The sequence below is a fragment of the Chrysemys picta genome, chromosome 7 (assembly GCF_011386835.1).
Source record: "Chrysemys picta bellii isolate R12L10 chromosome 7, ASM1138683v2, whole genome shotgun sequence".
NCBI lineage: Eukaryota > Metazoa > Chordata > Testudines > Emydidae > Chrysemys > Chrysemys picta.
Window position 1 is genome coordinate 87,733,962 of NC_088797.1, and position 13,183 is coordinate 87,747,144.

Genomic DNA, 13,183 nt, shown 5'->3' on the forward strand with positions numbered 1-13,183 from the left:
CTACATGGGCTTCCCCCAGTGTGGAGAAATCCTCAAGTGGCCTAGGCCAGCACAGCAGCTCCTACACTGTCCCCTATGCTCCTGGTATAGGCAGGCGTGGCTGTGGAGCTGCTCTATCTAGCCAATCCCCAGTTGTTGTAAGGTCCCTTGGGAGCCATTACCAGCCAGTGCAGCTTAGAACACCCAGGAGGATGCTCTTAGATGCACCTCAGGACAGACTTGGCACCCAGCAGCCACAGGACTGGGTGGGGTAGGATGGGTTTTAAGGTTACCTCTTAACATCCTTCCCCTTCTGAAACTGTGCCAGGCACAGAAGGCCCTGTCCCAAGGATTTGGCCCCAGGACTCTACATTTTCTTTTTTTTCAGCTGACTGTTAGTGCTCATGGAAGTAAAGGAATGGAATTATTGGCTAGCACCCGCCATGAGCAAAGGCAAATGTTGTACAAATTCTTTGGCCTCCTGCTCCCAGCTCTGCCAACATACCTCAATTCTGATATGGAACACGTCTTGCTATTCCACTCCTGAGCACACACACCCAATTCTGCCAAAACAGTTCATTTCTTCACCACCCTCTGCTATTCCATTCCAAGGCTCCTCCTAAGCAGCAACTGATATTCACACAGAACTGGGCTAAATTGTCTGGTAGTTCTGTGATAAGAACAACCGTTGGTCTTCTCTAACTTTTGTGCAAGGAAGTGGGCTGAGAGCTACTCATTTCACTGGGATCTGGGCGATAAATCAGCCTTTTGCACTCGGTTTCCCATTTTATCCATGCACCTGAATATTTTGTGCATGCAACTGCCCTTTTGCACTTCCATACACATTTTGAACGTGTGACTACCATATCTATTTAAGATAACCCAAGCCTGAAAACTTCTTTGATTAACAACATTAGGCCAAACTGGCTAACACCCATCTCTGAGTCTGTCTGCGCTCTCTGGTTGTTCAGTACTCACCAATGCTATGGGAGGCCGGCTCCATCTCTTCTATCTGAATGTATCTGGCCTCAGCCGGAATCTCAAACATTTTCAGAACACCCACTGAAAATTAAACAAAAGTAAAGCATTCTCAAAACTGACAGCAAAGCAGGCAAGTTTAAATTCTGTGGAACACTCCCACTAGGGTTTGAAACCACAGGATTCTTCAGTGAGAGAAAGGAAATGGAGAAGAGCATTTTGGTTGGTGCTTTTACCTTGTGCTTTTGCTGATGGTAAAAGACTGGTTTTATATAACTCTGTGTTTGCAAGATCAGCCCCTATCCAATTATGCAGATACTAAATACTAGAAGCACTAGAAGGCAGTTTACTGAGCTAACAGGAAATCTGTGTTTTTATTAACTATGGGTCAAATTCAAAAGATCCAGTGATTCAATTCAGATAATCATCCAAAAATGTGGATTCTTATCTGGAATGTATATGAATATGAGTTGTTTGCCCTCCCATTCTGCAGTTCTCTCATAACTCCCTGTTTTCTCTCCTGAAACTGCCCCAAGATTTGCCTAAGAGCCTCCTGGCTCCTCTTCTTCTCCCTAAATCTTACTTCAATGAGAGCCTTCGAGCTTCCTATCTTTCTCTTTCTGATGATCCCACCCATGCAAAAGTATTGCATGATCCTTCTCCTCTCCTGGTCAGGTTCCCAGCATTCTGTGGCTACCCCCTGCACTCTTCCTTGCTCCTATCACATCTCTCCCTTCTTGCAACACCACGTTTCTCTAGAAAGGCTCTTGCCTTTCCACTACTTTGTCCTACTCCTAACCCCTGTGAGAGTTTAGGTAAATATACAGACATTATTTTCACATGGATTGCTAAAGATACTGTAGTATCTTGACTACTCTTATGCAAAGCGCTGCCCTCAGCAAAGCTCTCTCTCCTTTCTCACTTCCTTCATAGTGTCTTGAGGGATCAGACTCCAAGTGGCATCAGTGTGATCCCACCCATCTGTTAGCAAAACACCTACATGAGGATGTATGTCTTGCAACATGCACTGAAGTTGGCAAGGTTGGGGGCTCAGGCTGATTGATCTACAACACAAGCAAGCTCCATAACCTTCACAAGGTACGCCCTGGACTCTGTCAGCTAAATGAAGCTGCCATACGTGGGCACAGACAGGGAAGCTGTAGCTGAGATAGCCTGGCCCCAGCACATCAAGGGCTTTTTAGATGAGGACCACAACCTTGAACTCAATAGGCAACCAGGGCCTGATCCAAGCCCCACAGAGGTCAATGGGACTTCTTCCCCTGATTTCAATGGGCTTTGGATCAGGCCCCTGGCACAAAGGGAAAAGGAGTGGTGTGATATAGTTGTGCCAGTTTGTGTGGTGTAGCAGGTAATCCACTGTGTGGATAGTCTTCTCCTACAGTGCACTGCATTGGTCTAGCCTGGTGATGCAATAGCTTGAATCATATAAATAGCCAGATAATAGATAGGCAGAAAGAAATAGATACCACAAATAAGCTGTTGTAATTAACTGTCTAAATCATTGGGTCCTTGCTCAACCAACAGAAGACCAAGCACAGTTGGGAGCTATCACTTTGGCAGTTATAGAGGGCATATCCTTAGGTAATATCAACCAGCAGAGCACCAATGAAGTCAGTAAAGATACGCTACCTGATGACCATCATATCTGAGCACACAACCAGCACTTGGACATCAAATTTCTGGGCTTTCGTTTTGTTTGCCAAAGGTCTGCAGAGTAAGGCAAAGGTCTAGTCTTCTTTCTCAGTATTTTGTTTTAATTTCAAAATGCAAAACCTGTATGTAATAGCCTGTTAAGTACTGTGCAATTGGCCAGAGGCAACATAAGCAAGCATTCTGAGCCTGTGGATACACTGCTGGCTAGAAAGACATGGCCTTCATTTCAGCAGCAATATCACTCTAATGGTCTTCCTGTTCTGTGTTTGTACTGTGCTTCTCACAATGGGGTCCTCGTCAATTACTAGGGCTCCTAGGCATTATAATAATACAAATAAATACTACTACTACTACTACTACTGATAAACTATGAGATGTAGTTGTACTTATATCTGTAGGGCCAAATTCTCATTTCAGCAATACCTATGTAAATCTGTAGTAATTCCAATGGACTTCAACAGAGATACTCTAGAATAGGTTTACACAAGCAGAACTAAGAGTAGGTTTCAGCCCACAGATGGATTATATTTGTTACGTGCAAAGGTGCATTAAAGCAATCACTTCCAACATATGAATACTCTTCCCCTACTCCCGGGCCAGACTCTCACCTGGCTGCTTTGGGGATTTGATGAAAGTCCCTTTCACCGTCCGGCAGTGGGAATTGTCACCCCCGCAAACACCACATTTGTCATCCTGCTTCAAAGAGCCAATTTCCTTGTCACATCCAACATGCTGTCACCAAAGAGGGAGAGAAAGAGATTTTAAAAAGGTCACATATGTAGAGCCTCAAAATGCAAGGCAGGCATCACACCTCGTAGCTTGTGCTGGGCTTTAGCCACCCTCCAGTCTTACAGCAGTATGACAGCAGTGCAGATGTGTATGGCAGGGGAGGATGGTAGTGACTTTCCAGCACAAACCCTCACAAAAAAGTCTGTCAGCTGGTGAATCATTCTCACTAGCAGTCACTCCCCACGACAAATGGGGAGATGGATCTGATATCATGTGCCCTACTTCCTTTATGGTGCTAGGGAGCTTTTAGGCTGATGTAAGCCTTCAGGGTTGTCCTGCTTCAATTCTCTGCTACAATTGACCACCACCTGGTAGCTCCAAGTCCCCCTACATCCCTCAGAAAGAGTCTATAGGGGTGAACTGTGCAGCCTTGGATGCCAACTTTGGATGGAAGTCTTAGACCATCCACCAGTATAATCAGCCACTTCTCTACTGGCACCCTTGATTCTCTGTTTATGAAAACAGTGTGACATAATAAAACAGAACTTGGAGGAAAGTATTTAACGGGCTTCCACACATTGCTAGTTGAATGCACATGAATTGCCTCCTACACACACACATACACACACCTCTTCTCTACCATTGTGAGTGCCAGGGAAGCCTGGGTAAATAACAGTCTACCTAAACCTTTATTTACTCTTCACACAGTGCTCCGGTTTAGAAAGGAATTTTAGATTCCTATGGAAAAGTCAATGAAAAATGTAAAATGTTTAAGATTCCACTGAGTCCAGAAATGTCCGTGCTTGTTCTCTCTCTCTTCCTCTCATTTGAATAGAGGACAAGCAAAAACTGCCAGACCCAATGATTAGTTACATACGTACCACACACTCCCCCCGAACACAGGCGCTGTACTGGTCTCTGTAGCTGCATCTGGTACCATCATGAACCACCTGGTTCATGAACACCACATCTCCTGTTTCCTCTGACTGACAAATCAGCTCACACTTCTGAGCATCTGCAGCAAAATAAACATTGAAAAACCCATGTTCCTGGAAACACAATGGAGTCAATACAAAATATCCTAATAAGAGGAACTTGCTATCTTGAATTAGAATATTCTCAAGAACCATTCCCTTCTTGTCTCTAAGTCCCTCCTACATTTGCCATTCGGTACTCCATATTCTCTTACAACAAACTTAGGGAGGTGGATGTTAACCACAACATATTAAGATTTGACTCTGGCAGAGCAAATTAAATGATCTAAGTACATGATTGGGCAAGTTGTTTTCATACTTTGTTGAAATCTGAAATGATTGTTTATGTAGTGAAACACCAAATTCTGCCTGCAGATATCCACGTGCAAGTCCCTGTGACATCCTCACAACTACAAACACATTGAGTCAGCTGGTACTACAGAATCACTTGATTCCTTTAATTCAATGAAAGTTGTGCATATCTGAGGACAGAATTTGTCCCACAACAGCTACAAATACAACATATCATCCAGCTGTGTAAAGCAACTCAGCGTTATGAAAAGACTGTAAAATAGTGACAAAAATCCAACCTAAAAAAGTGCAGACAGATAAATTTATGTTTAAAACAAACAGCAGATTCTCTCCTGCATCAAAAATCCTAATGGAGAAAGACATTTGGGGGAGATATCAAAGCACTGGTTATGGCTCCCTGATTCTGTTGGTTTGTCTTCACTGTCCCTGGCCCTGATGTAGGTCAGAGCAACTTATGGGCCGCATTAACCAATACCAGTGGCACATGAAAATCAGTTTTGCTCCTCTTGCCTAGATCTAGGTGCAGAGGTTTTATTTCCCCTGCAATTATTGACAATATCACATATAATACAAAGAGCATTTTCCTGCTGTATTTCAGGTGCTGGTGATGTTCTTAGTGCTCGCAATGGAAACCCTCAGCATAGGCTTCTGTAGGTAAGGGAAAGTGATTTGGGGGAACCTGAAGGGCTGGTGATGGAATATGGAGCTTTTCTCTTTAAAGAGCACTGAGATCATACAAGCGTGAAAGATGTCACATAAAACCCAATTCAATTTTTTCTCTTTAAATGACAGCTCAGTGGGGGGGTCTTTGATAGTGTCCTTGCAACGTGAAAGGCATAATCACGTACACCTGTAGGAGCCACTACAATAGGCAAACAGTGGCAGCAGTGTCATTCCAATAGCAAGGAAAAAAATATATACAGGTCACAAGTAACTCAGGACCAATCCCAGAACTGTCCAAAGAAAGAGCTATCCCCATTGCCATACTGTAGCCTATCCAAACTCTTCTGAATGGTCCCCAGGGAACGTATGCAGCCCACAAAGCAAACAGAAGTCCAGTCAATGACTACACGAGCACTGCCTGGCCGAATGGGCGGTCTCCACTCACCATCATGGTGCTCATAAGGAAGCCAGGTGTGTTTGGCGTTCTGGTGGGTATAATAAGAGTTACGCTTAGAACACTGCTGGGCACGGAAATCTTCGTAGGGTCCACGACACTCTTCAGTATTGCAGACCTGGTACTCATAAATGGCACCTGGGCAATGGCGCCCACCATAGGCCGGACTAGAAAATAAATAGGGGGATAAAGACTTTTGAAACTATTTCAGAAAGGGGTACTCAGACCTGACGCAGCACAGTTCTACTTGGGATTGTGTGTGAGGGAGGCTTTCATGACTGCCTCTCTGAAGCCTGGATGTCCTAGTACAATGGCATGAGGTCCCATGAAAACTTTAACTCTAGAAACACTGTCCACAGGTCTCTGTGAAATACCTTTTTCTCTTCACTTGACTGACTTTCCCCACAATCCAGTCCAGACTACCATCATGTTAAAGGACAAACATATGTATGCATCCGAAGAAGTGGGCTGTAGTCCATGAAAACTTATGCTCTAATAAATTTGTTAGTCTCTAAGGTGCCACAAGTACTCCTGTTCTTTTTGCGGATACAGACTAACACGGCTGCTACTCTGAAACCTGTCATTTATATTAGGTTAGTCATTTAAAGCACCAAAGTAACAGTGAAAGATGGTGAGCCCACAATCCATACCTATCACTACCAACTTTGTGCTACTTTGACAGTCCATGTGAGCACACATGGCTCACAGGTTAGGATTCTTGTCCCCTGCCAGCATATAAGAGCAATGAAGTGGTACAAAGTGCACGTGTATTGCCATCACTGCTAGCTGCTATCACCAGGTCACTGAGCCAAGAAGCTGGGTTTGATCGATTTGGAGCCCATCTGCCTTGACAGTGCTTCTTTGTTGTTAGTGCTCCTCTGGGTTAAAGGAAGGTGACCGGCTCAGTTTGATTACGTCAAGCTTCAATCCTATTAGGTGCATGTGGAGAGAAGGAGTTAAATGAATTGTAGCTCAGTGTTTAAATTTAGGGATTACAGCTGGGATTTTCAAAGGAGCCTAAGGGAGTAGGATAAACAAATCCTATGGGAGTTAAGAGCCTAATTCCCTCAGGCTCCTTTGACAATCCCATCTTACATATCTGACCATAAGAGATGCCCATGATTTATAGCAGCCAAAGTGAAGAAAGGATGAACAAGCATATCCTAAAGTTTGCTAGGCTCTGAGAAGGAGAGTTCCCTTTAATGCTCTGACACTCAGTGCTATGGTGCCTAGGCATGGCCCTTCCTCTCTCCAGCTTACACTCAACTGTCCAGAACAACACTCTCACCTTCCTTGTGACTGGCCTACTGGAGGAAGAAGGAGGAGGCCCTTGTTCTCTGCCACTTTCAATACGGCAAGGACTAAGAGAATTACAGAAGGCCAAACTTACGGTGGGTTGTTGCAGTTCCTGCTGCGGGAGCGCACCCCACCCCCACATGTCCTGGAGCAGGAGCCAAATTTGGACCAGGAACTCCAGCTGCCATCCTGGCTGTAAGGCTGCTCTGAGGTCTTCCAGATGCAGTGACCCTTGAAACACCACTGGAACAGGAGAAGAAACAGGGGTTACCGGAACACCTGCCTCTTCATAACTGTCCAGTGTTAGTGAGGAGAGAGATTCTATAGCCACAGGGGCACCCAGCTTAACAACATGGTTTGGAATCTAGGTCTCCCACTCCTATTGGTCAGCTGGACATGACAGACAGTGGTGACTGTGAAGTCATGAAACCTTAAAGTAATAAAGAAAGGTCTCAGGGGCCTGTGGTGAGGAGTGGACTAATGAACTAGCCTATCACCTCCAGAGAGCCAAATTCAAAACCTGACATAGGTCACCAGTGAAAGTGAGCTGGGTTTGGTGGTTTCATCCTAGTTCCCATTTGTTCATATCACATTAGGTAAAACTTCTGCTCAGAAGACAGCTAGGAATGGATTGGCAGGGTTCACTGCACAGGTACAGCTCTCTGTGTGCCAGGACCAATATAGCAAAGGACATCACAGATCAGGACTGAGGTGCATTGGCAGAGCTTGCACAGCATTTGCCTCTATTCTGCTTGGTTCTCACATGTGCAACAAACTTCTCACTTTCACAAACACAAAATTCAGTAACAAATGTTATAACAAAATCTCCCATAAAACAGAGATTTGTCTCCATGAAAATTGCCTAGGTCCAGAACCTCAGCTACAGCCAGAGAGCACATAGCTCAGTTCAGAAAGGGGTGCAAAGGCTGCTCTAAGTTACGGTTGCCAATGGTTCTAAGGGGCACATACAGCACCAGGAGCACTGGAGGAATATAGAGATGTCCTAGCCATGCCTCCTTTCGCTCAGCCACACCCATTATGCTGGCACCCTGGGGCTGGTTGTGCTAGCTACGTGCCCAGATTACAACAGTGAAGTAGCAGCACAGCACCTCAGGACTTGAGCCATAGTTTTGTTGACTTTGGTTTTGGGCTTGATACACTGCATCTAATTATTGCTGACCGCAGGGTGTATCCCATAGATCCAGCAGCGTGAATGGCACGTGTTCCTCAGCTTCGCATTTAAACAGACAGTGAAGCAATCCAAATCCAGTGGCTTTGCCACAAGGGCATAGAATTACTCTGCGGCCAGGACTAATAGTCTATAATGCTTTAGAGGAACATTGTCAAGCAGTTGAGGCTCAAAATTTGACTTTCCTTAGAACTGCTACAAACTGATGAAGAATATCCTCTAGTTGGTAAATATATAGGGCCAGATCCTCAGCTGGAGTAAAACAGCATAATTCAACTGAAGGAGGAAATATAATGATTTACACCAGCTGAGGGTCTTGAATCTGGTTTGTTTTGGGGTTTTGTTTTGTTTTGTTTTAAATCGTCTCTTTGTATCTGAGAAACTGAAAAACACAATGGCCACTGTGTTGCATCTGAAGAAGTGAGGTTTTTACCCACGAAAGCTTATGCCCAAATAAATCTGTTAGTCTTTAAGGTGCCACCAGACTCCTTGTTGTTTTTGTAGGAACAGACTAACACGGCTACCCCCTGATACTTGATACAACGGCCACTGTTTATTCATGACAATATCCTATGTTTGCCCCACTGCTCTAGAGACAAAGGCAGAAAGTGCAGGAGGACAAGTTCAAGTTTGTTACCTGCGAATGCACAAACCTTGCTAGAAGCTGTTGAATGCACAAACACACATCATTAGATGATTCATATGCGAGAGGTGCCCTTTAAGATCCTTTTTTATGTAAACTGTTTTTTTGGGTTTGTGGCTTGGCTTTCCCTCAACTGTTAACTTTCTATCTGTTCAGAAACTCCAGCATGCACTGCATTGATGATGTCAATAACCCCTGTCATTAGTGCTGTAGTCTGCATATGAGGCAGGATGACTGTGTTTGCATTCAATATTCAGCAGCTTTCTACATTTTCTGGATTTTTACTTTTGAGTTCTTTAGGATATCAAATAAGAATATTCAGCCAAAGCGCTTCCTTGGCCCTTCTGCAGGCAAAACGCTTGTTGAAATCAGTGGGAATTTTGCTACAGTAAAAACTAAGTATGAATTTCAGGATCTGATCCTTTAAGGAGAAAATGTTATTTTGAATAGAAAATGACTGGCAGGGATGATTTAGTTGGGGATTGGTCCTGCTTTGAGCAGGGGATTGTACTAGATGATCTCCTGAGGTCTCTTCCAACCCTAATCTTCTATGATTCTATGACTTGCCTTATCTTGAAGGCATTTGGTAACTTATAAAAAAGTTGGCTTGCTTCTTGACAAATCATGTCCAAAAATATTTGCCAAACTGAAAAGGTCCCAACCACTAGGAAAAGGAATGTTAGGAGGCAATAAAATAGGGATAATAAAACAAATAAGCATTTTAGCAGGATTGGCTATATTCCTAGCTCTGCCACTAGACAGTTGTATGACCTTAGGTGAGTCACTTCATCTCAGTTTCCTCTGCAATCCTTTGTCTTTCCTCTCTATTTAGATTGTTAAGTTCCTCGGACAAGGACTGTCTCTTAGTCTGTGTCTGTACAGCGCCTGGGCACAGTGGACCCCTGATCAGTAGGTGCTACTGTAATAATAACAAATAATTTGATACAGTGCACAGGCTTTCACATCTAGTCCCCCAATTCAAATCCAGCCCAGGTAGGGACATGGAGCTGTCTCTACAAGGGCCTTTTTTTAAATGGGTTGGTCGTCTCAGTCCAGATCCCAGCGGACAAGGATTCATAGCCCCACACCACCACCACAACTCGCATTAACCAAACCAGGGGTTGGCAACCTTTCAGAAGTGGTGTGCCGAGTCTTCATTTATTCACTCTAATTTAAGGTTTCGCGTGCCAGTAATACATTTTAACATTTTTAGAAGGTCTCTTTCTATAAGTCTATAATATATAACTAAACTATTGTTGTATATAAAGTAATTAAGGTTTTTAAAATGTTTAAGAAGCTTCATTTAAAATTAAATTAAAATGCAGAGCCATAGGTTGCCTACCCCTGAACTAGACCCTTTTTGGCAGCCACAGGAGAGAGGAAGGGAAATGAACGGGTCTGGAGACTAAACTATCTTTCACCTCTAGAAGCGACAGCTCATGGTCAGCGTTGAGAAACACTGGCAGGATGATGCCACTGCTACCCATGCGATCCCCGTTGTGTGAATAAACCATGGATTTCAGTCTCCAGGCGTTTCAATTTCGGCACCATTATTTGTAACGTGCACAGACACATTAACAACCTGATTTTAGAAGTTCTAGACAGGGCTCATTTAAGGACAAGCCGTTCAATAAGGCAATATCTTGTGTGAGATCATTGTGACTTATTTTAATGTTATTAGAAATTGCTCATTATTTTAAACACGTTCATCCATTGTGAAAAGATTTCATTCTCAAATGTTGGTATGATGTGGAATAGGAAGCTTCATCCTACAACATCTAAACATTTTATATCCAGACTCCCTCTCCACCCCCTTCAAATAAATCTATTTTGGGGGCAGCATCTTCAAAATGCAAAGTTTTCTGCTGTCATTGCCTCTGGGACCTTATGTCTGAGTCCCACGCTCCAGTTGCTTTTCTGACTCATTGGCACTTGCATACTGTGGTAACGAACATTATAGGAAACCCTGAAGTAGACAGATCCTGTGATGAAGTCATAATCATGAATTTATGACATCATAGCCTGTTGCCATGGCATTAACTGTAACATCACAAAGTTAGCAAACAGTGCGGCTTCACTTTAGAACCGAGCAGCTGGAGCAGATGGTCTGTAAGGAAGAAAAGCCCTTGTCTGAACATAGATGTATTGGATAATTAGGGAAAAAACAACAATAACTGTACTTCTTTAAGTGAGGAAAATGTTGAATGCACATAAGTGGAAATGATTATGACTGAGTTATTATACAGTAATCCTTAGCATGGACGCTTCTCTCAAAGGCTCACTGTTGTCTCTAAAGGAATGGGCCATTCCAATCTTTCTGAATAAAACATATGGTACAGAGCAGATGTAAAAAAGAGATATGCTTTTCAAAATGCATGAGACTATAGTTCCTCTTTTCCCCAGGCCTGTAATTTAAGTATGACTTACAATTTTCTTACAGCATAGGGTGTACGTTCAGTGTGTGCACGTGCTTAGATCTGTGTGAGTCAGTGTGTGCACTTGTAAGTAAATATCTGTGCATGTATCACTGCATTTGCATGCTTTGGCATGTATGTGCATGTACATTTTTGAATGTATCATTATGATGAGGGTCATGTCTATTTCCCAGTAATAGTGAATCCAGTCTGTATCCTGCCCACTACCACAGGTACCTTGCCTGATGAACATTCGGTCCCATCCAAGGGGGGCCCTTTCTTGGTTTTGCAGAAGTAAGGGTTATCTGGATGGCTGCACCACAGCTGCTTGCAAGGGTCAAAGGTTCTGAACTGTGAAGCAAACAAGAGCCCTGCTGTTATTTTAACGGGTAGATAGTCTAACAGCCTCATCCACTCCCAACCTGAAATTATGAGCATGTAAGAGAGAGAGAGCAGGTAGAGTCAAGAACTCTGAACCTTTCCCATTGCAGAGACTCGGACCCAGGGGGGCAGAAGCAACTTCATGAAATTAGTTTTGAAGTGGAGCTGAGAGCGTCTCTTGTTTCAAACAACTGTTTTCAGCCCACTTGGACCCCTTCCCTCTCCTACAGTCTGAATGTGGACAATCCTAGCTCCTTCGTTTTGAAGTCACTTTTCTAACCAACAGTCCAGAAATTTGTTGCAGCTCTTCCATCCGGGCAAAAAGAAGATGCAGTCATCCTCCAGGGTGCTATCACTTCTGATCCAATCTGGTGAAGGGGCGGGAAAGAAAAAGACTGGAGCCAGTCCCTCCTCCCAAATCCTCTTGGTGGCTAAATAAACCACGCCAGACAATGACCAGAGACATCGCAAGATGCTACCAAACCCAGGACTATTTCACACTTGGCCCACAGAATCACTACGCAACTCCCCTCCCGCTGCCTCCTTAGCACACTCTATCACTGAGGGGGACTTCCTTTCATTCTACAGCAAGAGAAAGAGAAAAAATCCAGACCCTATTAATAGGAGCAATACTCACAGCTGTGCATGTTTTGTAACCCACACCAAAGTCAAAGCGGCATTGTTCATCCATAGAGTAATTGATTCCCGGGAGCTCTGGTAACTTGGGCCATTCATGCTCAAAGGGATCGTCTAGCAGGCAGTCATAGGAACTGGAGTGACATCAGGTAAAGACAAAGTTGGGTTGAATGTTGCAAAATTTACTCTCTTTCCCCACACCTTTCTTCTTTATTGTTTTGTGGTTTTACCTATTTCCCTGACCCCCCTGCATTAAGATATCTTTACTCTCTTGACTATCCCCCACAACCCTTACATTAGCCACCACCACCATGTGCATTTTTCCATCAGCTAGGAGAGGATGATGCATGGCCTCCACCAAAGCCACTTCACAGGCTGGGAGCAGCACCCTCCTAGAAAAAAATTGTCTCCGCTACAACAGCTCTGTTGGTGTTCATCATCACTAGCTGACAACTCCTCCCTTGGAGTGAAGAACCAGCAAGTTCACTACCAGGTGCCTAACTGTCACTGTCAAGGAAAAACTCTACATTAGCAATAGGTGCTGTTGTCACAACACATTCAAGGTGATCAGGAGATTCCAGTCCAGGATTTATTGCTACTTCTCCTGCCCAAAATAAACAGGTTGAAATGCAACCAAATCCTGGCTAGACTCAGCTGGTTATAAATCTGTCCCTCCGGTAATTCTTTTTCAATTTTACTTCAAACAAATGCACAACTTACTGGGGTGTTACACTCTCTGCAAGATGCAGAACACTGGCCAGTCTAAAGGATAGGCAGGGGCATTGCAGATAGAAACATGCGAACTGCTCAACTCAAACTGCAAAATTACTTAATATCAGCTTTGATGTTTCCTCAAAATAG

General features: G+C 43.8%; 1 protein-coding gene across 2 annotated transcripts in view; it reads right to left on the reverse strand.

Moving 5' to 3' along the window:
* The window catches only part of ADAMTS14 (ADAM metallopeptidase with thrombospondin type 1 motif 14), a 108,569-nt gene that overhangs the window by 17,134 nt on the left and 78,252 nt on the right, over window positions 1-13,183 (reverse strand). For both annotated transcript variants that reach the window (XM_065551961.1, XM_005281863.4), the window contains exons 9-15: window positions 12,324-12,456; window positions 11,543-11,656; window positions 7,154-7,302; window positions 5,755-5,930; window positions 4,242-4,375; window positions 3,240-3,363; window positions 958-1,041 (exon numbers count right to left, since the gene is read on the reverse strand). In XM_065551961.1, coding sequence (XP_065408033.1) covers window positions 958-1,041; window positions 3,240-3,363; window positions 4,242-4,375; window positions 5,755-5,930; window positions 7,154-7,302; window positions 11,543-11,656; window positions 12,324-12,456 — 914 coding nt within the window. The remainder of the gene's footprint in view (window positions 1-957; window positions 1,042-3,239; window positions 3,364-4,241; window positions 4,376-5,754; window positions 5,931-7,153; window positions 7,303-11,542; window positions 11,657-12,323; window positions 12,457-13,183) is intronic.